Source organism: Vipera berus (genome assembly GCF_964194415.1).
Source record: "Vipera berus genome assembly, chromosome: 15".
Classification (NCBI taxonomy): Eukaryota; Metazoa; Chordata; class Lepidosauria; order Squamata; family Viperidae; genus Vipera; species Vipera berus.
Genome location: NC_138218.1, coordinates 10047096 through 10073604, shown reverse-complemented (window position 1 = coordinate 10073604; position 26509 = coordinate 10047096). Strand labels below are relative to the sequence as shown.

At 49.1% G+C, this 26509-nt stretch overlaps 1 protein-coding gene and 1 long non-coding RNA gene across 2 annotated transcripts; one reads left to right on the top strand and one right to left on the bottom strand.

Annotated features, from left to right (window-relative positions):
- Positions 1-66: 66 nt before the first annotated feature.
- On the bottom strand, positions 67-26228 carry GAPVD1 (GTPase activating protein and VPS9 domains 1). The gene is made up of 26 exons (XM_081340007.1): positions 25996-26228; positions 18474-18701; positions 16774-17617; positions 15945-16031; positions 15293-15427; positions 14452-14641; positions 13909-13989; positions 13244-13404; positions 12395-12524; positions 11997-12122; positions 11431-11604; positions 10697-10837; positions 9463-9597; positions 8836-8955; positions 7874-8421; positions 7539-7626; positions 6815-6895; positions 5846-5968; positions 5641-5755; positions 4884-4993; positions 4410-4569; positions 4067-4254; positions 3525-3738; positions 2602-2674; positions 2181-2378; positions 67-1468 (listed from the first exon to the last, which is right to left on the bottom strand). Exons 1-26 carry the CDS (start codon positions 26100-26102, stop codon positions 1328-1330), a joined length of 4698 nt encoding a protein of 1565 aa, XP_081196133.1. The 5' UTR covers positions 26103-26228; the 3' UTR covers positions 67-1327.
- On the top strand, positions 2396-4144 carry LOC308675091. Its single transcript, XR_014028064.1, has 3 exons — positions 2396-2691; positions 3318-3466; positions 4107-4144. It is a non-coding gene; the product is annotated as an uncharacterized lncRNA (long non-coding RNA).
- Positions 26229-26509: the final 281 nt, after the last annotated feature.

Here is a 26509-nt window from a genome sequence, read left to right as displayed (position 1 = left end):
GAGAATCAAAACGAAACGCACACGCTCTCGGAAGCGCCAGATCATTAAAGGCTTCACCCGAACACCTGCAGTATGTTTCTCTTTAATAGGAATAATCAAAATATATATTACAGTTTCTGGTTCATGGGGGAAAAAATTAATTTGGGATTTGTACAGTATACACAGTCTTCCAGAAGGAAAAAAGCAAAAGTATCTCCACTCTTTCCCACAATCCCTTTTGTTTCTAACTTCCCGTCTTGTGCAACAGACAAATACTAAATGCCCTGTCAAATTTCGTATGGGGAAAAAAAAAACCAACAAACCAGTGAGAGCTCATTAAACAAACAAAGAAAAAAAAACTTCCAGTTTTTAGTAACCTCTCACGTTTTTAATAAATACTGAGGCTTTGGCCTTCCCCCTCCCTCCCAAAAGAGGAAAAAAATCAGCTTTAAATTCAGTAGACAGTCACAGCGTTTTTCTGGAGAATGGGTCCAGTTCGAATCCGTGTGTTGCTGGAGAGGCGGCATTCACACAACCACCGACGGCAGGAGTTTCATTCGTGCCATTTGATCGTGATTTTTTTTTTAAAAAAATTCCTTTTCGCCTTGGGCTTCCTGCAAACTCTTCCCTGCGGCTGGGGACTTCTTGTCGTTCCCCCGCCCCCGGTCCCAACCCCCATCCTGGAATATTAATGTGAATAAAAGATGGCTGAGAAACATCCGCCTTCTTCACTCCTAGCCCAGTTTACAAATTAAAAAAAAATAGTGGGGGTCGTTGTTGTTGTTTTTTATTTGAGAAAAGAAAAACAGGTGAACTAAAAATTATTCCAGGAAAACAAAACCATTTGTCAGTTGAGATTCCCAGTGAAAAAGAAAGAAAGAAAGAAAGAAAGAAAGAAAGAAAGAAAGAAAGAAAGAAAGAAAGAAAGAAAGAAAGAAAGAAAGAGAAAGAAAGAAAGAAAAAAGAAAGAAAGGAAGGAAGGAAGGAAGGAAGGAAGGAAGGAAGGAAGGAAGGAAGGAAGGAAGAAAGAAAGAAAGAAAGAGGGGGGGGGCAGGCCTTAGGAGATTCCAGGAATCCTTAAAATATGGTCCCTTTGGAATCTGGGTGGACACAGTGCTTAGTTCCTAAACGAAAAAGCAGGAGGGGAAAATCTTTCGGATACAAAAAAGAGAGAGAGAGAGAGACATCCACACTCCGCAGCCCCTTATTAGAATTAGTCGGATTAATACCGTATTTACAGACAGAAAACTAGGCTTCGTTTTCATGACTGCTGCGGGGAGGATCTCTCCGGCCCAGGTGAATACATTCGTGAGGAGCTTCCGCGTGGCAGGAACGTGGCCGCTTGGGGTCATTTCCGTTCGTCAATGGTCTTGATGAATTCCACGGCTGCGGTGAACTGCATCCACCAGTAGGACTCTTCCCCGGTTAAAGAGTTGGCGTAGAAGTTGCTGATGTACTGGAGGGTGGACAAGAGGCAGGGAGGGTTGGCCTGTGGAGAAAATCAGGGGGAGAGACCGGGGGGGGGGGGCTTAATAAGGGTAGATTAGATTAGACTGCCATTTATTTCCCCACCCCCCTGGGGGCACAGCGGCAGGGGTTAAAAATGAAAGTTACTGGCTTGCTCTCAAGCGGGGGGCTGTTTCCACCCGGGACGGCAGCTGGTTTTTCAGGGACAAGGTGGGAAACGGTGGGAGGGAGGGAGGGAAGTTCCAGCTGGAAGGAAGGAAGGAAGGAGAGAAAGACGAAGGAGAAAAATATGGAAGAGACAAAGAAAGATTCCAAGAGTAATGAGGGAGGGAGGGAGGACGGCATAAGAAAGAGAAAAGATGCGGAGAGTGAATCTGATGAGGGACGGAGGAGAGGAAGGCAGCTCTTACGCAAAGGCTTTCTCCACTTAAATGAGCCAAGGACAAAAATCATAAAGTCCACCTTTGCAGCGGCCGAATGCCCAAAACTCCTCCAGCCATCGATCGAACCAACCAACCCAATTCCAGAAAGCCGTTCGGACTTCGTTTTCGCTTGGCTGCTTTGGGGAAAGCCTGCAGCTGCTCCTCCTGCTCCCTCGCCTTCCCGCAAGGAGGGCGGGCCCTGCTCCCCGCCAGAGCGCGCACCGTCCCCCCCGCCGCTCCCACAGGCCCCCCCCAAACCGCAGAGACACCCCACCCACCCCATCCTAGGGGCCACTTCCAGCCTCTCCTGACCTTGATGAGGACAAAAACGAGCACCGGGACGAAGTCGTCCGCGCCGGGAACCGAGTCCTCGTTGGCCAAGCTGAGCAGGTTCATGATGGTGGAGCACATCCTCAAGACGCACTGGAGCTTGTCTCGGGGGGTCTTGTAGGCGCTGATGGTCCGGATCTCGGCCTGGGCCGAGGGCCAGGGGGCTTCCCGCTGGTAGACCTGTGAGGCCAGGGCAGGGAAACCCTCTTGAGACTTGACGCCATCCCAGCGTCTTCCTTCCCCTGCTGGCCTTCCAGATGTGGGGGACTACGACTCCCAGTGTACTCTGCCTTGGCCAGGCAGGTTGGGGAAGGCTGGGAGCCGGAGTCTGAAGGATGACCAAGGCCGAGGACTTTGCAACCAGGAAGGAGGGACCCGGCTGAGAACTTGGGACAAGGTTTACCTCTGGGATCTGAAGGGCTTTGTGATTGGCTGTCACCACTTTCGACAATCTTTGGATGTGGTCGTGAAGAAGCCTAGAAACGAGCCAAGGGTGAGCGGCGTCAGTCGTGTTTCTCCGTTAGTTCTATTCCCCCACCCCCAGCTGTCCCAGACAAAGCTGCACAGTAGTAGTAGTAGTAGTAGTAGTAGTAGTAGTAGTTGGAGGAGGAGGAGGAGGAGGAGGAGGAGGAGAAGGAAGAGGACTGTGGGGTCCTTGATCTCTGAGCTTGGTGCTTTTCTTGCAGACGTTTCATGACCCAACTAGGTAACATCATCAGGGCTAGAAGGGGGGAGGAGGAGGAGGAGGAGGAGGAATTTGGGGTCCTTGTTGCTCTCTGAGTTTGGTGCTTTTTTTTAAATCCCATTTATATCCCACCCTTCTTCGAAGACTCAGGGCGGCTTACAATCTAAGAAGCACAAATCAATGTGCTTAGCAATAGCCTTCATTCTATGTATATGCCTGCTTATTAGGGCTTTCGCCCCCCCCAAGCGGCATTATTACAAAGTCAGCTTAATTGCCCCCAACAATCTGGGTCCTCATTTTACCTACCTCGGAAGGATGGAAGGCTGAGTCAACCTTGAGCCTGGTGGGACTCGAACCTGCACTAATTGCAGGCAGCTGGTGTTACTTAAGGAGGCATTAGCCCACTGCTCCACCAAGGCTCCTTTTTCTTGCAGACGTTTCATGACCCAGCTAGGTAACATCCTCAGTACTGGAAACGTCTTGCAGAAACATCTGCAGGTCAACCAACCAGCCGAGAGAGCGGCAAGGACCCCTCCTATCAACCCTGAGCTGCAAATAGTCTCCTTTACTGGAACTCAGGACGGTAGGTAGGAGGCGGCTCCGCCGAGGGCTGCAAGCCGGAGAGGCCTAGCCAAACTCACTGATCCCGCAGGATGTCCCCGTCCTGATTGGGGTAAAAAGCCAGCTTGAAGAGGCGATTCATGACGCTGCGCTCGATCACCAGCTGAGCATCCTGCAACTGCTCCTCGCTGGCATTCTGCCAGATGACGTCCTGGGCCATGGCCCCGTAGAGAAACTGGAGGAAATCTTCCACCTGGGCCGTTTTGTCGTCCGCTGCCGTCAGCTTCTGGAAATCTTTGGGCAAGGAGTCGAGAGGGTTAGCGCAAGCAATGGCCCTTAGACTTATATACCGCTTCACAGGGATTTACGGCCCTCTCTAAGCTGTTTACAGAGTCAGCCTCCTGCCCCCATCATCCCCATCCCTGGAGCCCTTGCGAAGAATAAACCTGATCTTTCAAATGAAAAGGGGTGGGGGTGAGAGAGACAATTTCATCTACTTCTTGGCCCCATCCAATTTTAATTCAATTTTTTTAAAAAATAAAATAAAATTCAAATGTAATTTCAATCAATCCCGTTTTAATCCCGCCACCTGGGATTCCCACGGCAGGCTGTTGACCCTCACCCTGAATGAATTCTCTGATCTTGGATTCTTTGCTCTCCAGCAAGAGGCGGACGCAGACGGTGGTGAAGTAGTGGTTGGCCACCTCCTTGTCCCTCAGGACTCGCTGCAGCAGCCGTTCCAGGTGGGCTTGGGTGGTCTGCAGGCCCTGGCGACACCGGGTCAGGTAGGTGAAGTAAGGCGCCCGTTTCCTGAATCAGACAAGACCGCAGGCCTCCCTCAGCCTTTACACTCAGAGGCTTTTTTTTTAGCTGAGGGGCAAACACGCGGCGCCTCTCCAGGCTGGCCGATCAGCCCCTGCCCCAAATCCATTCCGACAAGCCTGGAAGCACGGGGAAGACTTTACCTGTAATCCTCAGCGATGGAGGCCAGCAATTTCCGGCAAGTCCGGTTGTCAAACCGCCCCACGCAACGCATAGTCTCCTGAAGCTGGGCCATCAGATTCTTGTCCTGCAGGTTGATGGCTTCGGCCAGCTGGATTTTGAGGAAGCAGACGATCTCGTTGTCTGAACGAGAGAGGAAGAAATTAGGAGAAAAGAGGAGGAGGAAGAGGAGGAGGCAGAAAGAAGAAGAGAAAAAAGAGGAGAGGAGAGGAGTGGAGAGGAGAGGAGAGGAAGGGAAGGGAAGGGAAGGGAAGGAAAGGAAGGGAAGGGGAAGGAAAGGATGAATTGGGTAAAGATGAAGCATCAAACAGCCGTGGGGCATCTTGGGCAGAGCACCCAAACTGCACAGGGCAAGGGGTGGGTAGATGCGAGCCTTCGCAGGCCTCGCTTTCAATCTGGAGGGGAAGCGAGGGAGGCCGGGACCCTCAAGGCTCTACCTTCGGGGTCTGTGTGATCGGGAAGGCCGTTCCGTGTGGAATGGGACAACATGGGGAAAGCTACGGAGTCAGCGGAGCAGAGTGCGAGACGCAGCTTCTTCTTCGCATCCCTGCCAAGAACAAAAGATTTACGTGAATGGGGAAGGGGGGAGGGGGTAACAATTAGCAATTAATCTTAATAGAACAATTAAGAATGACTTGTCTCCAGTAGTTGTGGGTGCTCCAACGCTAGCAGTTTTTAAGAAGTAATTGAACGATTATTTGACCGAGTTGGTATAGGATTTCCTACCAAGGTCCCTTCCAACTCTGTTGTTCTTGCTTCTTCCTTCCCCTCCACCCTCTTTCCTTCCTTCCTTCCTTCCTTCCTTCCTTCCTCCTTCTCTTCCTTCCTTCCTTTCTTCCTCCCTCCCTCTTTCTCTCCTTCCTTCCTTCCATCCATCCATCCACGCAGGACTTCAGCATGCCGGAGTATTTTTCTTATTTTTCTTTACCGAGTTCTAACTGGTGAAGGTCTTTTCCCTTCAAATTTTCCCAAGGCTAAAAATGGCACCTCTTTCTATTAGTTTCCATTCATTCCGAGGCGCTTCGAAGCCTGGCAAGACGAAGCGAGAAACCGACAAGGATTCTCGCAGAAGCAGAGAAGTCAACTGCCCAGTCAACTCTCCTCTGCCCGGCCCCGAAGGGTCTGCTTCTCCCCTGGCCCCATGTAATCTTCCCCAGGCTGCGCCTGAGCCCCGCCTGGCCCCCATCGAAGCACCTGTAGGAGAAAGTGGAGTCTTGAGGCTGAGCTGCTTGGCTGGCCGAATCGGGGAGATCGTCGGCCGACATGTTTTGCAAGGCGTCGTGGATGCTCTCGCTGTCTCCGATGGCTTCTGAAAGAGATTTGAGACGGCAGGCAATTGTGAGCGGCTGGCAGCCCTATTCCCGCGCACCTGTGGAAGGAACGGTGAGGGGAGACTCACCGGAGCTGTCGTAGTTTACAACGGCCCCCTCGCTAGGGCTGGCGCGCTTGATGGCATTCCTGTACTTGTCGAGAATATCCTCAGCCGCCTGGGCTTGGGTGCTCAGCCGAGGACCGGGCTCGTCTGAAAAGCCAAGCCAAACAACAAAATAATCTTTTCAAGGGCCGAAGAATCCCGGGTTGAATTTCCTTCCTGCTCTCTTTGGATCTCAAATTAGTAACCAGGTCAACCCAGCCTGGGGAAAGGAGGTGAGGGTTAAAGATCTAAACATGACACTGAAATTATATTCCCCCCAAAAAGATGAAAGATATCAGAGAAGGGGAGCCAGAGAGAGAGAGAGGGTGGAGTCAAGAGATGAACCAGCCTGGCATCGTTACATTCCCACAAACGGTCTAAACCCTTAACCCCTCTTTGAATTCCGTTAACTCTTATCTCGCCCCAATGTAATGCTGACCATTAGTTGGCTAGATTCTTGCTGCATAACCATGAGCAGTAAATCAGCTTAACTGGAACTTAACGGGGCGGTCCTGATTCTTTGCACCTGGCATTAATCTAGTCAACTCTCAGCACTAAACTGGAGCTGGGTAAAAGTGAACAGAATTCAAGACTTAGGCCATTTGTGGGAATGTAACAATTCCAGGCTGATTCCTCCCTTGACTCCACCCCATCTCTTCCTGTCCTTCTCCTGTAGGTGGTGACATTTTAGAATGGATCTTGGTTCTGCTGATCCTGAGAATCAGTCAAGAGAATATGTAATACGCAGGTGGAAGAAAGGAGTGCTTTAGGGTGGATTCAAGATATGGTTTTTTTGCTGATCTCGGAAGCGTCCTTATGCTGCAGGAGTCAGGATACTCCTACGTGACCCACCCACTTTACGAGAATTACGACCTGCCACCACAATGGGTAGGCTCGTGTAAACTGCTAGTAGGTTAGCAAGAACAGGCTCAAAGAACAGAAACACCCACAAACCTTGAAGGGAAGGAAATCGATCTAGGATGAAGTCATCCTTCTCCTTGTCTTGTTTTTCTTTCTTTCTAAACGGAATCGGAGCTGGGAGGCAAGCAAGGATAAAAGAAGTCACGCCGAGTAATATTTTAATTTTCAATGAGATCACTTTCTACGTGATGCAAGGAAGGAGGAGAAACCGTTGTCCTAAAAACTCATTTTAACCTTTTGTATTGAGCATCTGGTTCTTCTTCGGGGGAAAAAAACATTTGGGGAGAGGACTGCTAAGCTAAGAGGTCTGGGGCCGCACCATCATTTTCTTGCTTTAGGAGATTGTCTTTGGGAGGATTTTCCCCCCCACACCGACCAAAATGCTTCTATTTTATGTCCTCCAAAGTCGCTGTCCTGTGGTGAATTCCCGCAGGCCTTCCAAGGCCCCTGGAAACTATTTTTAAATCAGAAGTTGGTTACTCCCCACAACCAGGGAGTTAGTTTTGAACCTACGTCATAATGAGGAACGAATGTGCCCGTTTATGGAAAATAAAACCGTTACACAATGTTCTAAATTTCACTGCTTTTACAGTTGGATGGACTTGGCTTTTATCACCGAAACTCTTTGAGTCGCTTCGGTTTGCTTGTACAGTTCCAATTCTTAATCTGGCAAGTTGACGGTTCTCTCTCTCTCTCTTTTTTTTTTGTTAAAAAAAAGGAAGGTAAAGGAACTATTAAAAAAAAGTAAATGCTTTACCTTTGGGCATGGCTGAAACGAAGCGTTTCCTCCACCAGGGTCTGTTTCGGTCGGACTTCTCATCATCGCTGTCTTTTCGGTCTTCCATCTATGGGAAAAATTAGGCTGAGCTGGATTCGGGCTGATCGTGAAAACAGAAGTAGGGGCTAGATAGCACAATGCCAAGAGATTCAGACATACTTGCATACTGTTAGAAAGCTGGCAAGCAAGCAAGGAGAGAGGGAAGGAAGGAAGGAAGGAAGGAAGGGAGGGAGGGAGGAAGGAAGGAAGGAAGGAAGGAAGGAAGGAAGGAAGGAAGGAAGGAAGGAAGGAAGGAAGGAAGGACAGATCCCTACCTCTCCCCTGCAGGAATCTTTGCTCGGAGATGAAGATGAAGACTGCGGTCCGGTAACCATCGGCACCCCTCCGACGTTGCTCCCGGACCCCAAAAGGTCCCGTTCCTCAGTCCCCGCTCGCCTGTTCCAGCCGGGATCGCTCATGGGCCTCCGGGAGGACGAGACGATATCGGAACTCCGGCTCCGCACGAGCCTCTCGGGGTAGGTGTAACGCTGCTTGAAGGCCTCCGAGTCGAACAGCATGGCCGTGTGGGAGGCAAAGCTGGGTAGCCTGGCCTCGCTGCCGCCCAGGGCCCCTTCCAAGATGGGGGGATCCGGTGGCGGGTGAGACGGCCGGGCGTAGTGGACTTTGGGCCTGACCACTGCAGGGGAAAAGGCCGTGGGTGCAGGAAGGTGGCAGCGGGGCTCGGGGAAGAGAGAGGCGAGGCCAAGGAGCAGCTGACGAGGGCTTCCCGCAGGGGAGAGGTTACCTTCGTGAGAAACCAAGGGGTCAAACATGGCGAGAAGGGAATCCGCCTGGCAAGGAGGAGAGCTCAGGTGGCTGGCGCCTGAAATGCGAAGATCGGAGCAAATTGGGAAACGATCGGCCAAACGCTGCCGGCCAGTCTCCAAAGGCACGGAGCCCACTTTTAACAGAATAACAGAGGGACCTTGGAGGTCTTCTAGTCCAACCCCGTGCTCAGGCAGGAGACCCTCTATCATTCCGGACAAATGGATGTCCAGCCTCCTCTTTAAAAAACCTCCAGTGATGGAGCACCCGCAACTTCTGGAGGCAAGGAGTTCCACTGGCTTATTTGTTCTAACCATCCAAACATTTCTCCTTAGTTCTAGGTTGCTTCTCTCCTTGATTAGTTTCCATTGGCTTGAAATGGTACAGGGTCTCCTGCCTGAGCAGGGGGTTGGACTAGAAGACCTCCAAGCTCCCTTCCAACGCTGGGGGGGTTACTCTCTTATTTTCTTACCGTGCACCGTTTCGTCCATGTCTGGGCTGGTGACTGAATCTTTCCCACCAAAGTCGGAGCTGCATTCGGATCGGAGGTCCTCTATCTTGTTTGGGATGTCTTCGGACGTTGCGCTAATACCTTTCAAGGACGACACGGAGTTCTCGTGAGCTTGAAGCGCAAAACTGCAAAACTAAAGGGCAGAATTACAGCCTGCCCAATCAACAGATCTTCCGGAGGACGTGATGTAAATTCTTCAGTTCTAAAGCACTAAAGAAGAACTGGGGAAGCTTCTTGGGCGAGAAGCGAAACCACCTCTTCAAGGAAAGTCCAAAGGCCTCGTGAAAAAGCACCTTCGGGACAGCCATGACCTGGATGAAGGAGAATCTCCATAGACATCTAAAGCGTGGACTTCAATTCCCACCAGCAGCGCGGCTGCTGCTTAGAATTCTGGGAATTGAAGTCTCCCAGAAGGGAGAAACGGCTAGCCTACTCAGCATAAGGTACCAGATCGGGCTCCAGATGCCCAGTTATATTTCTGCTTTGCTGCTTCCTCTATGAGAGTCAGGCACGCTGGGCTTAATGAGTAACTTGATCCCTGTTAAGGAATCTCCTGTTCTTCCGGGGAAAGGGGAGCGGCTTTCTCACCTGATACGACACTCAGGCCAGGTGTGCTGGGCCGGGAACTGACTTCTCTTACGTCAGTGTCATCGGAGGCACTTCCCACCCCGGAGCAACTCTCCAATTCCTGCAGTCTTTCTTCCTGCTTCAGGTCTGGAGCGTCTAAAGAGGAGAGAAAGAATCAAGATTCACCATACGTGCAGTCCTCAACGTACGACCCTTGATTTCAAAGTTACGATGCTGCCGAATCGAGGGACTTACAGTAGCCCTCGGGCTTACAACCAAGACAGCGTTCCCCATGGTCCCGCGGTCTAAATTTGGGCGCTTGGCAACCAGCCTGTATTATGACAGTCGCAGAGTCCTGGTGTTGTGTGATCACCCATTTGCATTGGAGGGCAGAATTAAACTGTCTTTACCCCACCCACCCACCCGACACCTTCCAGGTTCACCCCAAAGAAGGTGGAGCCACCCAGCCTCTCTTTGCTTAGACACTTTGCCCCCTCCCCCTTTTAAGGTGGCAATAGGGAAGTTGCTAAAGGAAGATGGAGAGATGGATATAAGGAAATATGGACAGAGGAGAATATCTGTCGCCCGGGGTTGAACTGTGGGGTCCTCGGTGCTCTCTGAGCTTGGGGGTTTTCTTGCAGACGTTTCACGACCCAACTAGGGAATATCATCAGTGCTAGAAGGGAGTGGGGTTTGTGGAGAGCAGGAGAAGGAGGACTGTGGAGTCCTCGCTGATCTCTGCGCTGGGTGGTTTTCTTTGCAGACGTTTCACGACCCAACTAGGCAACATCATCCGTGCAACCAAGCTCAGAGCTACTGACTACAAACAGGGAGCAAGCCACGCTCGGTAGCGCTGACGATCTTAGCTAGTTGGGTCTTGAAATGTCTGCCAGAAAAACCACCATGTTCAGGGAGCAACCAGAACGCGTAGGTTAAATGCGGCTATGTTGAGTTAAAGCCCTGAACGGACCCAGACTTCCAGGCACAAAGGAGACGCTGCCGGGTGGGTGAACTACAGAACCAAACGCAGGACACCGGCGAGAGGTTTGTGTGAACCGAGAGGTTAAAACGAACGAACAAGCAAACAAACTTAAGGTCCCTCAAGTGATGGGAGAACTTCCAGAGTGAAAAGAGAAGGAACTGTGACAGGTTACGGAAGGCAGACCAAGGGGAACCCCGCCTTCCCCTTTCAATCATTCAACCTCTCCACCCTTCGCACGCCGGAAGAGAAGGTTACCGACTGGGGATCCTTCACCTGAGTCACTCGGAAGGACTTCAATGCTCCAAGCTTCGCTGGTGGTCTCCGAGATGGTGGAGCCCGTGCAGGGATCAAACAGCACCGATCCGGAACCGGGCAAACATAGCAGGCTGCCCAAGACGTTTTCGGCTGCAGCCCCTGGGGGGGAAGGGGGGGGAAGGGACACAGACGCCAGCGTGAACAGGTCACAAGGTCCAAAGCGGAGCGGCCTGCCTGCCTGCCTTCCAGAAAGATCTCACTTTATAGCTTGGAGCATTTGCCTTTACAGGCGTTACAATTAAGGCCTATTTATGGATCCACCAGCTTGGGTGACCCTTTGTGGAATTCACCGTTCCTCGTGGCCAATCTTCTCTATCGGGTCTGTGTTATATAAAAGAAGGCTTTTTTTTTCTTTTCTTTTTTTAAAGAAGGCGCCTCTTTGGGTGTCCCGCCAGGAAGCCTTTTTTTTTCAGCAAAGAAATGGCCAAACTGGTGGACTTATGATAAAAATCGTAGCTTTTGATTTTGGTGACCCTAACCCTCAGTCTAAGGGAGAGTGGGAATCAGGAGGACTCGGCTGCCACGGGTTTGCTTATTTACAACTGAAAGGGAAGGTTTGAATTAGACAAAAAGGGGTTGGGTTTTTTTTTTATTATTAAAAACGGGGCACGTAGATTCGCCTACTTTCGCGATGCCAGTTATGTATCGAGACGCCTTTCGCCTCCTTGCTCAACAGCCTCGAAATAGGTTACCTGTGATCTCCTGCATACGGTCTTCGTCGATGTTGGGGTCGAAGTCGCTTCCCAGCACGTCCGTGCTCCAGGTCTCGCTCACCGTTTCCGAGATGTCCCGGTCTTCGGTCAAGCCCATCATGTCGCGGATCTCAAATTTACGGAGTTTATCGTCCAGATTGTCCTGGGTGGTGGCTGTTTGCAAAAAAAACCCAAACGAACAAAAAAAGAGGGCGCTTTGACCGAAAAGCTTTGTTTCTCGGCCGAGACAGCCAGCGTTGCCGATGACATTTTCCCCTGGTTATCTGGACAGCATGGCTACACCCCAAAGGCGCACAGAATGCCGTTACATTCCCACCGAAGTGGCAGCTATTGATCTACTCGCAGCTGCACGCTTTCAAACTGCCAGGTTTGAAAGCGGGAGCGGGAGCAAGGAACGGGAGCTCACCCCTTCGCAAAGCGCTCGGGTCTCGAACCTGGCAAGCTCAGCATCTTTAACCCCCGAGCCATTAAAAAAAACAAAAAAACAACAACACACCACCTCTTGGGGATATTTCTGCCAGATCACCCTGCAGGTCGCTCCTCACCTTGTTCGCGCTCCAGAAGCTGCAAGGCCTCAACCCCGTTATTTCCTGACGGTCCGGCCCCCGATTCGGAAACGGATTCCCCTTCTAAATCCAGCGAGGACACCGAATTGGAGCGATTAGAAGGGCCTGTTGGGAAACGAAAAAAAAAAACACAACAAAACACACCAATTAAGTGTCGCGCCCGGCCCTCAGCAAACACACCCGACGCTCCGTAAATGCAACAGAAGGAAGCCAAGGCGGAACAAAAAAAAAAACGTAAAGAAGGGGGAAAAAGGGCTAAACGCGCAAAACAAAAAAAAAACACCGGGGTTTTGCGACGGCGGGTCAGAGACAGCAATGCGCGGAAGCTCCGTTTAAACGCGGTTCTGACGGACAAGGAAGAAAAGTGAGCCCTTCACCTTCGGATATGCCTTCCAGATTATCACTGCAGAGGGAAAACCGCAGGGTTTTATCAGGTTTACCGTGGAGTTTGGAATCATCCACCGGAACGTCGCCTGGACCCCCATCAGCCAGCTGCATGTTTAAAACCTGGGAAGGAAGCAGCGAGAAAGGGAGAGTTGAAACGTAGAAACAGAGCTGCGTTCCTCTCCCAACTGGCCCCTGGGAAGCATTCCTGCAGGCTTCAGCAGCCGCCTTCGGCCCAGGAGCTGGGTACTCTCTTGCTGCCCTGCCTGGAAGTAGGAGGAACGTGGCCAATGAATATTATGTGATCAAGTGACTTTGGCAGTATTAAGCCACGCGATGAGAAATTACAAAGCTGCTTCTGGAGGAAAACAACAATACACATCACTCTGAAGAGAGAGAGAGACAGAGACAGACACACACACACACAGACAGAGAGACAGAGACACACACAGAGACAGACAGAGACAGAGAGACAGAGACACACACACACACAGAGACAGAGAGACAGAGACACACACAGAGACAGAGACAGACAGACACACACACACAGACACACACACACACACACAGAGAGACAGAGACACACACACACAGAGAGACAGAGACACACACAGAGAGACAGAGAGACAGAGACAGACAGAGACAGACACACACACACACACAGAGACAGACAGAGAGACAGAGACAGAGAGACACAAAGACACACAGAGAGACAGCGACACAGAGAGAGAGAGACAGACACACACACAGAGAGAGAGAGAGAGAGAGAGAGAGAGAGAGAGAGAGAGACTATTGGGGTCTGAATTGCTTGAATAGGCACCTATTTCACTTTGCTTAAGTACCTCATTTTCTGACATCATTCCAGGCGTGATTTGGGGACCTGTCCCGAGAGAAATGACCAAAACTTCTTCGGGCTGGACTTCCTGGATGGTCTCTTGGGAGACCCCCTCGTAATCTGGATGTTGGTCCACCTGGATATTGGAACGGCTCCTGCTGCGAGTGGCTGGAACAACGAGAAATAAGGTTACTACGCCTCGGCAGGGAATTCCCTACTACAAGCTTGACAGGCTTTAAAATGCAGAAAGATCCAAGGATCTGGAGGACTACCTCGCCTTCTCCAGAACACAATCTTTTAAAGAACAGATTGTCTGAATTCTCACGTGGCAGTAAGCCCTTAGCCATGAAAGCCGGCTGGGTGACGTTGGGCCAATCACCAGGAGACGGCGAGTTCTAGTCCCGCCTTAGGAACGAAAGCCACCTGGGTGACATTGGTCCAGTCTCTCTCGGCCCAACCAACCTCACAAGATTTGTTGTTTTGGGGGAAAATAAGATGAGGGCAGTGTGTTGGATACGCGCACCGCTTTATTGCTAAAAATCATAAAGGCAGGATAAGAAAATAAAAATAAATAAAGCAAGGCCACAGCTGCTTCTTAACACGCGTGCAGAGAGATCAGCTTCGCAGACACCCTAACAGAAACAGGAAGAAGCAAAGAGATCCACTACCCACCAAAAGGGGTTACGAGATTTATATGAGCTGTGAGGTTGGTAGCAGACGTATCCCAGGCAGTGATGGTTGCCAATTGTTGTCCTGGATTGGCCGCATTAAGAGAGAAACGAAAGAAAAATTGTTGGGAGGGAGGGGGAAAAAACCCAGCCCAACACAGATCAGTTGTCAATTACAAACGTATTATCAATTGCACGGAGCAACAGGCAGCCAGGAAGCATCAAAAGGAAAACATCTAAAAACGAAGCTGGCCAATCAGATTTGTAAACACAGGTAAGTCCTCAACTTACAACAGTTCACTCAGCAGCCCTTCCTAGTTACAAGGGCACTGAAAAAAGTGACCTATGTCCATTTTTCACACCAGCGACCGTCGCAGCATCCCCCTGGTCGTGTGATCAAAAGCCAGAGGCTTGGCAACTGACTCGTATTTATGACGATCGCGGGTCTCCCGGGGTCACGTGATCCCCTTTGGCGACATTCCGACGTGGTTCGTAAGCCAAGGACTTCCTGCATTTTGCCCACCCGGCTAGCCAGTCTCAGGCTTACCTATAGCCAGTCGATTTTTCTTGCTGGCGGGAGTCGTTGCAGGCGAGAGTTGCGGGGTGTTATAAGGCGTCAGCTCCAGGCTCCCACTTTTGCCCGCCTTGTTCTGGGGTAGATTTAAGAGCAGGTTCTCCAAAGCCACTCGATCTTCCTTGAGCTGATCGCCAGACATAACATTCCGCATGAAGCTAACCTGAAAAGCAAGAGCGTGGTTAAAAGGATGATGATGATAATAATAATAATAATTGGCCATCAACGGGCCCGTAGAGGTGAATAACATCTACACGGCGCTCGAGAGAGACGATCGAAAAGCCTAAAAGGAAACAAAAGAGCAAAGCGCCTGCTCACCAGTGATCCAACACCCGGAGGAACAAAGGTTAGCATCATGATCAAAACTAGACCCACAATCAAGTAAATAACACCCCAATCGAGGAACGATCAGTGCAGAGAAGCAAGCTAGCGTTAAATAGCAGCCCAGTCAAGGAAGGCCAGTCAAGACCACTCCCACCAACACTGACAGACAAGCCACTAGTAGAGGGGTCTTCAAACTTGGCCCTTTTATGACCTGTGGACCTCAACTCCCAGCATGCCTAGCTGAGGAATTCTGGGAGTCGAAGTCCACAAGTCATAAAAGGGCCACATTTGAAGAGCTCTGCAGTAGTATATAAACAGGGGGACAATCCCACTCCCTTGTAGCACACTGATGACGTTAGCTAGTTTGGTCATGCAACATCTCCCAGGAAACGCCCAAGCTTGGAAAGCACCAAGGACCTCCCCCCCCAAAAAAAGTCAGAAAACAGATAAAAAATCTGAACGTCACTGCCTTAGATTCTTCGGCACTTACCAGTGTGGTAAGTTGGCTATAGGTCATATAAACCACGGTTCGACTCAGCCCTTCCAGGAGATTGACCGAAGACATAGGAGGGGTTTCTACCGCCCGGCCACCGATGACGACATCCAGGAACGAAGCCACACAGCCCTAGAAAGGTGCGTTAAGACACGTCGATCAGAAATTTTAACAAAGATCTCTCTGCGCTGCTGATGCTTTACCCACACAGCCTGGTTTAATATGCCAAGTCAAATTAGGGCTCAACTGGGTTTTGCTGTGTGAACAAAGCGCGGGGAATCCAAGGCTCTTTTGTTTAGCACGTTCTGCAAACCTCAAAAATTATTTTATTATTTATTAAATTTGTACGGCACCCATCCCACCGTCAAGGGACTCTGGGCGCCTTACAACCCTCTAAAAGCGTAATACACAACTCTTAAGAACACGGAACTCATTCAACATTAAGAACGTTAAGAATTAACAGTTTATGCCACAGAGAAATCAAGCCAGCCCTCTTTTGGGGGGGGGGGGTGACTCTAAATGTTTATGGCTTAAAGAACTGCCGGCCACTTCAAACACAACAGCTAAACGGCTTCTCAGGAGGGCGAAACGTCAACAGCAACCTCAACTGCCTGAAGATGAAAGCGTAAAAGATCGCCTTGATTTTTACCTTGTCAAATTTCCCCAGGCTGGCCTTGGTGCGGGGATCTCCGTCTTCAGAGCCAATCATAGCCAGTTGCTGCAGAAGCCTCCCGACCTACAACAGAGACCCCACTGAAAACCTTTTTTCCATTGGCTTGTCCATCAGGCCTACAAGAAAAGCCTCAAGGTATTTAGATAGATTAAATAGATAGATAGACAGATTAGATAGATTAGATAGATAGATAGATAGATAGATAGATAGATAGATAGGTAGGTAGGTAGGTAGGTAGGTAGGTAGGTAGATAGATAGATAGATAGATAGATAGATAGATAGATAGATAGATAGATAGGCAGGCAGGCAGGCAGGCAGGTAGATGATAGATAGATAGATAGATAGATAGATAGATAGATAGATAGGTAGGTAGGTAGGTAGGTAGGTAGGTAGGTAGATAGATAGATAGATAGATAGATAGATAGATAGATAGATAGATAGATAGATAGATAGGCAGGCAGGCAGGCAGGCAGGTAGATGATAGATAGATAGATAGATAGATAGATAGATAGATAGATAGATAGATAGATAGATAGGCAGGCAGGCAGGCAGGCAGGCAGGCATAGATAGATAGACAGATAGATTAAAAAGGGAGAATTTACTTTTTCTTTTCTTTTAGCACCAAGCCAGGGTGAATCCTACATGTTAAATTTAATTGATCACTTTTTCCTCTTTTTTTGTATACTATTTTTTCCTATTTTGATGTTTTTAGGGTTGAATATATGGGAGGGAGGGAAGATGGGAAAAGGGAGGAGAGGGAGGGAAGCAAAGAAGGAAGGGAGGGAGGGAGGAAGGGATACCGTACCTGCATCAGATTAAACCTTGCCACTTCGTTGATTGGCGCATCCGAAATAATCCCATACTGTTCCGGGTTAACCACCGCCGGGCAAATGAAGCAGGCCAAGAGCAGGTCCGTGCACATGGCCCTCACTTCCCCCACCTCCAGCCGCTCCACGCAGGACAGCGTCTTGTACATCTGGGACATGATCCAGCGCAAGCTGTGCGGGAAGCAGTAGGTGTTCTGCTTGAGGTAGCCGATGAACTTGTTGACCAGGGCCACCAGCTTGGCCTCGTTGGAGTCCACCATCTCCTGAACTTTCTGCCGGAACCTCTCGGAGCCCTTTTCCCCAAAAAGCTTCTCTTGCTGGGCGGGCGAGAAGCGCTCGGTCAGCTTGTGGGGGTCGGTCTCCAGGTGGTCCTCATCCTCCACCAGCAGCTGCATGATGGGCTCGTGCAAGGTGGCCGTCAGGAAGAGCTTGGCGGAGAAGAGGCCCTCGGAGAAGAGCTTGAAGAGGATGCTGAAGGCGCAGGTGCCTCTCCTCAAGAGCCGCCGAGGGTTGTCACTCTCCTTCAGCTCAAACTCGACCAGGTAGCGCAAGACCTGGAGAAGGAAGTTTTCGTCTTCCGGCATGATGCAGTTGCCGTAGATGGAGGTGAAGACCGTGTGGATGACATTCTGGATGTTCTCCTGGTTGAACTTCTCGCCGGCCACCAGGCAGGACGCAATGAGACGGGGGTTCTCGCGCAACCGGTTGAGGAATTCCCCGTAGGCCGTCTCTTGGAAGCCCAGCTGTTTGTAGCCATCCACAAACTGCGTGTCCTCCAACACTTTGGCGTGCTGGCAGCATTCAGCCGGGGAGGCATCCGCGCTGAAATGAGAGGAGGAACAGGGTTGACTCAGACTTCCATCCTTCCGAGGTAGGTAAAATGAGGACCCAGATTGTTGGGGGCAATTAAGCTGACTTTGTAATAATGCCGCTTGGGGTGTGTGTGTGAAAGCCCTAATAAGCAGGCATATACATAGAATGAAGGCTACTGCTAAGCTTGTAAGCCGCCCTGAGTCTTTGGAGAAGGGCGGGATATAAATGGAATTAAAAAAAAAATCCTTACAAGTCCTAGCCACGAAGGAGGCAGGCCGCCACATGAACGGCCTCTTAGAAACACACTCAAAAGTTACAACAAGCTTTTCCAAAAGAACTTTCGACCCGGTTCTGAAGTTCCAAAGGCTGCCCTGCCCGAATCCCCATGATCACGTGACCTTTGGCTGGCAACTGGTCAGCATTTAGACCTGTTTGCTGCATCCTGAAGTCAAGTGACCATGTTTTACGAATAGAGATAGATAGGATAGATTAAGATATAGATAGATATGATAGATGGATATGATAGATGGAAGAAGGGATGGATAGATGGATAGACAGACATATAGATAGATGGATAGGATAAATGGATGATGGATATAACTTTGTAACTTTGTTGGTTGTAACTTTGAACAGTCACTAAATGAACTCGAAGACTCTATGCTTCTTTCTATAATCACCACCACGCTTAATGATTTAAATCGTATTCAAGCCTGCCCAAAGAAAGCCAGGCTGCTCGGCAGATTCGAAAGGTCACAAATCAAGAGGCCAAAATTATCTATTTCTTGGGTTGTTGTTTTTTTTTTTAAAAAAAATTACCCGCCATTCTTTCCGAGGAGGAAAGGTGAAAGCTTGGAGGAGGCCTTACCTGGTGATGATCAAGCGGTCCAAGTTGATCCTCTGCTGCTTGGAGATCCAAGCCGTGTGGTAAAGCTTCTCGGCCGTCTTCAGCACCTCGGCGTTCAGCCGCTGGATCAGCTGCTTTTCGGAGTTCACGTAGAGCCGCTCCTGTTTGAGGTGGTGGGCCAAAATATGCATGTCCAATTTGACCATCTTCAAAAGAGGGGGCAGCCACCAAAGAACTGAGCCAAGCTCCCTGCCAAGGGGAAAATGGGAAGGAGTCAGCTGCTCTTCCACCTTGGAGATAAAACTTAGGAGGCTTTCTCTGTGGGCCTTCCAGTCCCCGTCTTGTCTAACACGTGGGGGGGGGGGAAGAGAGAGAGAGAGAGAGAGAGGGGGGGGGGAGTGAGAGACCTAGTCATCCCAGCTGGCTTTCAAGACTAACTTGGGACTAGAACTCACCATCTCCTGGCGATTGGCTCACGGTCACCCAGCCAACGTTCATGGCTAAGGCAGGACTTGAACTCAGTGTCTCCCACTTTCTAGCCCAGTGCCTTAATCACTAAACCAAACTGTAAACGGTACTTACTCTACAGCCCTGCCAGCTCCTGAATTTCTAAATTCATTCCTCGAAATGGATGTCTAATGTTATTGCCTAATCACGTTCTCCTTTCACCGAGAAACCTTATATTGCATTAACGGGAAAAGAGCGTTCCTATGAGGCTGTCCATCAATCTATCCTCCACAGTCAGGTTTTTCTGGGGCCACAGCAGCAAGTTCCTGAGGTTTGAAGGCTTCCCGTTTCAAGGCCTCTCGCATGGGAGCCACTGGCTGAAAGCAAACTCTTTTGTTTTACTTCAGACATCAGACTAGTCCCTGATAAGCTTTAGGGAACAAAAGCTTTGTGCGAACTTTGGTCAACGTTCTGTGTCGCAAGAGCAGAAGCGTGCCAAAAGTGTGGGGATTTTTATTTTTATTTTTTTTAAAAAAAGAGGTCCTGATGTTTCACAAAGGAGCACTTTAATCCAAAGAAAGCCGTTCTGCATTTTAACGGTAACATAATCTCAGAAACAGGCCACGTTGTGGGGATGGTAAGAGGGGGGAAAAAGGAAGAGAGGAAAAACAGCGTCTTGTTCATTCATCCAACTGTATACATGAGAGAGAGAGAGAGAGAGAGAGAGAGAGAGAGAGAGAGAGAGAGAGAGAGAGAGAGAGAGGGAGAAGGAGGAAAAGGGCAGGGCGAAAAATATTGTCTTTATGTATGGAGACATTGATAGAGCTTCCCTCCAAGGCTCTCGTTCGAAGGGACTTCCAAGTGTGACAGCTACCGCTGGCTTATAAATTGAACATTCAATGACGTTAAAGAGACAGAGACAGACTGCGCAAGGGACAATTTCCCCTTGAAATGCAACCTTTGAATACAACTTACGGAAAGAAAAAAACAACAACTTTTTCAACCAACAGAGGAGTCCCTAATGTTGCCCAGGATTAAGGAATTCCACACAACTGGGGCGGCCCACTCAAAAGGCCCCGTTTCTCACCAGTCCCTTTCTCGCGTCTAACTCCAGGTGAGGCTCTGTTTTCAGGCAAGAGGCAGGTTGGAAATCAGCCACCTGGTCCAGGGATTGTGAGGTGGGCTGCGCAGAGTAAATCTGACAAATGGTCAGTTCGCTCTGGGCAGCAGCCCACCACGACGCAAAACAAGGCGTCTGATGTTCCAGGGGTTTAATTTTGCACCTTTCCGGTCCCAGGTTGCCCAAGGTCATTTAAAAAAAAAAATTAAGGACTACGCTCGACTTCACCTTGCAAAAAAGCCACTTTTCAACCAGAGCTCCCCATCTAGAACATTCTTCCAAGTACAGGTAGTCCTCAGTTTACGACCACAACTGAGCCCACCATTTCTGTGGCTAAGCAAGACATTTGGTTAAGGGAGTTTCGCCCCATTTTACAACCTTCCTCCCCGCAGCTCTTAACAGCATCGCCGCCGTGGTTAAGTTAGTGAGACGGGCTGTTAAATGGACCTGGCTTCCCCACGTGACTTTGCTTGTCAGAAGGGCGCCAAAGGGGGTCACGTGACCCCCCCAAGAGGATACTGCAACCGTCGTAGGTACATGCCAGTTGCCAAGCCTCTGAATTTTGATCACATGACCACAGGAATGGGCATTAAGTCTGAAAAAATGGCCACACACACATCCCTTAAGAAAAAAGATCAGTTCTACTTCCACTTTTTCCCAGCAAATTAAAAAAAACCATTAAAAAAAACCCCACAAACTTTTATAGCCAAACCACCAGGAAGACTGTGGTTAAAGGTTTGGAATTTTTTTAATGAAGCTGGTTTGAGTTTGCAGTGGTAATATTTTACTTCCTCTTCATACCAGATTTTCAAGTTTGCAACGGCATCAATTTATCATTTATAACTTGAATCCAGAAATTCTTCAAATCTAAATCCCATTTATCCAACACAGTGCTAGGCTGCATTAAAAGAGGGGAAGACTCAAGGAAAGCCACACTTGGAATAACTGCATCCAGTTTGGGTCACCACGATGCAAAAAAAGATGTTGAGACTCTAGAAAGAGTGCAGAGAAGAGCAAGGAAGATGATTACGGGTCTGGAGGCTAAAACATACGAAGGACGGTTGCTGGAATTGGGTGTGTCTAGTTTAATGAAGAGAAGGACGAGGGGGGACATGATAGCAGCCTTCCAATATCACAAAGAAGAGGGAGTCAAGCTATTCTCCAATGCGCCTGAAGGCAGGACACGAAGCAACGGACAGAAACTCATCAAGGAGAGAAGCAACCTAGAACCTAGAAGAAACTTCCTGACAGTGAGAACAATTGACCAGTGGAACCACCTGCCTCCAGAAGCGGTGAATGCTCCAACGCTGGAGGTTTTTAAGAAGAGACTGGACAGCCATTTGTCTGAAATGGTATAGGGTTTCCTGCCTGAGCAGTAGATTGGACTAGATGACCTCCAAGGTCCCTTCCAACTTTATCATTACCTATTATTATTATCCTCTACTGTTGGCCATGCTAAATGGGGCTAATGGGTTCTGGGGTCCACCTCCAGTGGAAGGTCCCGCAGCCCTTTCTCACTTCAGTGCTTCGTTTTCCCAGCTTAAAAAGCTTCAAGTGTAAAATGTGAATCAGATTGGCCAAAAAAACCCCTAACCCACACCTATTTTTTTAACAATAAATGAAAAACCAGGTGGCCAAGAGAATAGTCAAAATAAAAAAAAGGGGGTTGCAGTAGAGAACTAATCTTTGTAGTGATGTGATAGAAATACGTGGGAAGTGGACTTTCGAAGTTGGTTCCAAGTTTAAACATTTATCTTTATTTTTCTTATTATTATTTTACTAGTCACATCAGAGCATTTTGTTTTCTCCCCCCCCCCATTCATTTTATAGTTCTATTATTCTACTTCTGGGTTGTTTAAACTCCCTTTTTATTTCCGCGTTATCGTTCACGGTTGCAAGCCACCTCCTAGAGTAACCCCATGGCGAGACAGGCAGCAAATAAATTTAATAAATAATAATAATAATAATAATAATAATAATAATAATAATAATAATAATGCTTTATCCTAAGGAGCCAAGTGTGGGCTGGAAATATTCTGGGTTGTCAATGATGCTTAAGCGTGAAAGTGAAAGGGAGGAAGAGGAGTTTGGTCAGAGCAAGAGAGAAACCGAGATTTAAGTTGAGCGCAAAGAGGCGGCAGCTGTGCTAAATTTGGGAAGGAACAGGCGGGTGACAGTGAGCATCAAAGCAAAATGATTTGGGGGGGACGCAAAGGATTTGGGGGTGGCAACAATAATACCCTGAGCTTGGAGGGAACAAAAAGTAGGATGCAAAAATAGAAAGGGTGGGAGTGGGGGAGAATAATTTAATTTAATTTAATTTAATAATTTGATTTCTATACCGCCCTTCTCCCGAAGGACTCAGGGCGGTGAACAGGGCAATACACAATAAAAATATTATACAAAAATTAAAAAGCCATTAAACATTATGCCCTTAAAATTAATACATATTACAATTAAAACTATTTATAAAAACCCAACCCCATCCCGTCAGACCAGGCCAGCTTGTTCGAAAAAGAAAGTTTTGAGATCGCGCCGGAAGGAGCGAAGGTCGGGGGCCGTCCGGAGCTCAACCGGTAAGCTGTTCCAAAGGTCTGGCGCGCCCACAGAGAACGCTCTCCCCCTGGGGGTCACCAATCGGCATTCTTTGATCGGCGGCACCCTGAGGAGGCCCTCTCTGTGGGAGCGCACTGGACGGAGGGAAGTTGACGCCGGTCGCAGGTGTTGCCGTAGGTAATCCGGACCCATGCCATGAAGGGCTTTGTAAGTCATCACTAACACCTTGAACCTCATAGAATAGAATAGAATGCACTAGGCTAGAAACTGGGAGACAGTGAGTTCTAGTCCTGCTTTAGGCATAAAAGCCAGCTGGGTGACTTTGGGCCAGTCCCTCCAACCCGCCTCACAGGGTTGTTTTTGGGAGGAAAAGAGGAGGAAGGAATATTGGATAGGTGAGAGATAAATATATAAATATCTGCTCAGGCGCCCCCCCCCCCCGAACCACAAGACAAGTGGCAAATAAATGTAATCATAATGAAAATAAAAGCAAATACAAAATGTGCAGAAAAGCAAGGAGTTGGGGGGAGGGGCAATTAAGTGGGGGGGGGGAGGAAGGAAACCTCTGCAGATGGGAACAGACCAAAGTTTTTCCGGGAGGAGGGAAAAAGGAGAAACTTGACTTTGAGGTGGGAACAGGGAGGGGAGACCCCAAAATAAGGGGTGGGAGTAAAATATGGGAAAGGAGAAGCAAGAAGAGGCTGGAAAGGGGAAAGGGGGGAGGAGGAGGAGGAGGAGGGGGGGAAGTGTCAAAGGAAAATTGAAGAGGGGTAGGGGGAAAAGGGGTGCAAGGGGGGGGCAGCATTAGGAGGAGGAGTGCAAAAGTGGTGGGGGGGGCAGGAAGGACAAACTGGGGGGGGGCAGAAAAGTCAGTCCTAAAGGCAGGGGGTGGGTGTAAATGAAGGGGGAGGGAAGAGACCCCCCCAATGTCAAGAGGGGAGGGGGCATGGAGGGGCAGGGGGGCTGGATTGACAGGGGGCTTGGAGAGGAGCGTCCATGCAAAGAGGGGGGGCCGGCAAGACGGAGGGGGGGCTCCGAGGGCGATGCACGAAGCAGGAGGGGGTGTGGGGCTCTGCTGCGCCCCCCGTTCCCACTAGGCCCCGCCACGAGGCCTGGGAGCGGAGGTCGGGGCGCCCCGGCGCCCTCCCCGGACTCCCACTGCCCCAAGGGACCCACCTGGGAGCAGAACCGCCGCCGCCACCCGCCTGCCTCTCGCCGCCGCCGCTGCTCCGGACCCGCCGCGGCTACCCCTCCGCTCCGCAGCCGCTCGCCGACGCCCACACTACGCGTGCGCACCCGCGGGCCGCCGGGAAAGCGAGTTCCGGCGGACCCAGCCTCTCGCTGGGCGCGCTGCGGAGGCGCCGGGAACTACAGCTCCCGTCGTGCCCCGCGGTGGAGAAGAGGGTTGCAGGTGAGAGGCGCCTGCTTTACCTGGGAAGGTGGGAAAGGGGGGATTGCTGGGGAGGGGGGAGGTTTGCTGGGAAAGCCCGCCGGATGGATGGATGGATGGATGGATGATAGATATAGACAGACAGATGAGATGGATGGATGGATGGATAGATAGATAGATAGATAGATAGATAGATAGATAGATAGATAGATAGATAGATAGATAGATAATAGATAGATAGATAGATGGATTATACAATCTTGTTTTTTTTAAAAAAAATCTCTTTCTCAAATCGCTTTCTGTCGATTGTGGGTTTCTCGAGAGCCAGCTCAGGAATGTTTTCTGCCCAGCTCATGTCTATTTTTGGAATCCTTTGAGCGTAACACCTTGAATGGCAATTGGCATTTCGGCTAGCAAAGGAGAAAGCATTCTGTTTACAAGCAAACAGAATTTCCCAGACATTCCAAAGCCTATTGGCTTGGTGCCCCATGCCAAAATGAAATATGTCGTGATGCAATTAAACAAGCTTGCATTCAGCCAGCTGTTGGGTTAAAACATGCACCTTTGGATCACTTTTTTCTTTTTTTAAAAAAAATGGATTCAAAGAAATGAGCCGCTAGCTTATAAACTAAAAGAGGTATCACAAAAGGAAATATGGACGAGGAGGGCAAAGGAAAGCACGGGATCAAAACTGTTGGCTCTGTTCCCCAGCTTAGATGCCCTGCCTACAGTACTTGCGAGATGTTGGCCAAGTCTAATAATATATAATATTCTATCATATATGCAAATAAATGACTATCACTCAAGAAAGACATGGTTTGAAAAGTCCAGGCTAAAAATGGTATCACTACACCCTCTACAGTCAAACGCTGAGTATAGACCTGAACCCAAAGGAAGAGAGTTATGGTAAGGCTTGTTTATAGTAGCAAATTATAGAGACATAATTTGATACATGTCTATAATCTGTAGCTGCTTCTGACAAATAAAAAAGTAGCAAATTATGAATAAATATATAATGATAAATGTAAATGTAAACAGATGATAACAAGAAACAAAAAAAAACAGTTCCAACTTCAAGGAAGTGTAGGCTTCCTCCCTTAAAAAGGAATGTGTACACATATCTAGAAACCTATAAAGATTGACAGGAAAGAATCTCTGGAGGTTACCTACACTGTGCCACTGAGGTCATAATGTATCATTTCCAATTTGTTTAACAGTATCCAGTGGTTAGGAAGATTTATAATAAAACAGGTCATTTAATGAACACAAACTGTGCTCACAGGATACATTTTGTTTTATAAGTTAGTAGCCTGATTAGACACATTGCTTGATGCCTGCCTGAGGGCAGTTACGCAAGTCAAGGGAGTGTACGGCTCAGTCTATGGAGAAGGATGCCTTAATCTGGAAGAAATTGTAGGGCAGAATGTGGTGCAATGCAAAGAAACAACGTGACTTCACAATATGACTCACAACCCCAACTACAGTTAGTCCTCGACTTAGGACTGCCATTGAGCCCAAAATTTCTGTTGCTAAGTGAGACAGTTGTTAAGTGAGTTTTGCCCCTTTTTACGACCTTGCTGTCAAGCTAGTGACAGGGTTGTTAAGGGAATCTGGCTTCCCTCATTGACTTTGCTTGTCAGAAGGTCACAAAAGGGGATCAAGTAACTCCGGGACACCGCAACCGGCATGAGTACTTGCCAGTTGCCAAGCGTCCGGATTTTGATCATGTGACCATGACAACCACTTTGCAGGGGCTGTTGCGAGAATAAAAACGAGGCAGAGGAAAAACCTCTGTGGGTCAGTTTGCACCCTTGGAGGAAATGTTATTAAATGCATAATGGTTAATAACAAGTACATAACACCATAGTTAATAATATTAAGAGCCAGTGGAATACTAAATCTATTTGAGTAATAAATCCACGTCCCATAAATGAGCAATACAGGATAATGCCTTGTGCGCATAATAGGCAGGTATAAAGATTATACAGGGCCAATGCGCATGCTAAAAAGCGCACATATATGATGTTCACCTGTCACGCTCCACATATGTGGTCCTGCAAGGGAGAAAATGGGCATGGAGCATCTCTGAGCTACTGGAGAGCCAAGCTGAGGCTCCTTGTGGGATTCTAATGCCCATAACTTCCGTGGCTGTGGATGAGCGTTATTGTAGCTCTCCCTTTCATAGAAACTGCTCCTGGGGAAGAAGCTATCCATGCAAACGGGTCATCCAGCTCCTTATTCCACCCTAATTGCTCATTTTTCCTTCTCCTTTTCCCGACCCGGCCGAGGGCTTTCTTTTCAATATAATCCCCCTTTTTAACGACCCTGCCAACAGGCCTTGCTAGGCCTGGTAACCATGGATACCTCCCAGGAAGACCCTGCCTGGTCGAGGATAACCTCTCATCCGCACGTCGCACGACGTCCCTTCCAGGCCAATCGGCGCTCTCCGCCTGGCCTCCGGCGCGGCCTCTCATTGGTCCGCGACACCGGTTAGGACGGCCCAATGAAGCGCGCGGCGGCAAGCTAAAAAAAAAAAAAACCAAG

Coding starts and splice junctions, on each gene's coding strand:
- GAPVD1 (XM_081340007.1), bottom strand. CDS start 26,102: ATGGGCATTAGAATCCCACAAGGAGCCTCAGCTTGGCTCTCCAGTAGC. Junction 14,642..15,292: donor ATAGCCAACTTACCACACTG/GTAAGTGCCGAA, acceptor CTTGCTTTTCAG/GTTAGCTTCATGCGGAATGT. Junction 11,605..11,996: donor GCTTCTGGAGCGCGAACAAG/GTGAGGAGCGAC, acceptor TTTTGCAAACAG/CCACCACCCAGGACAATCTG.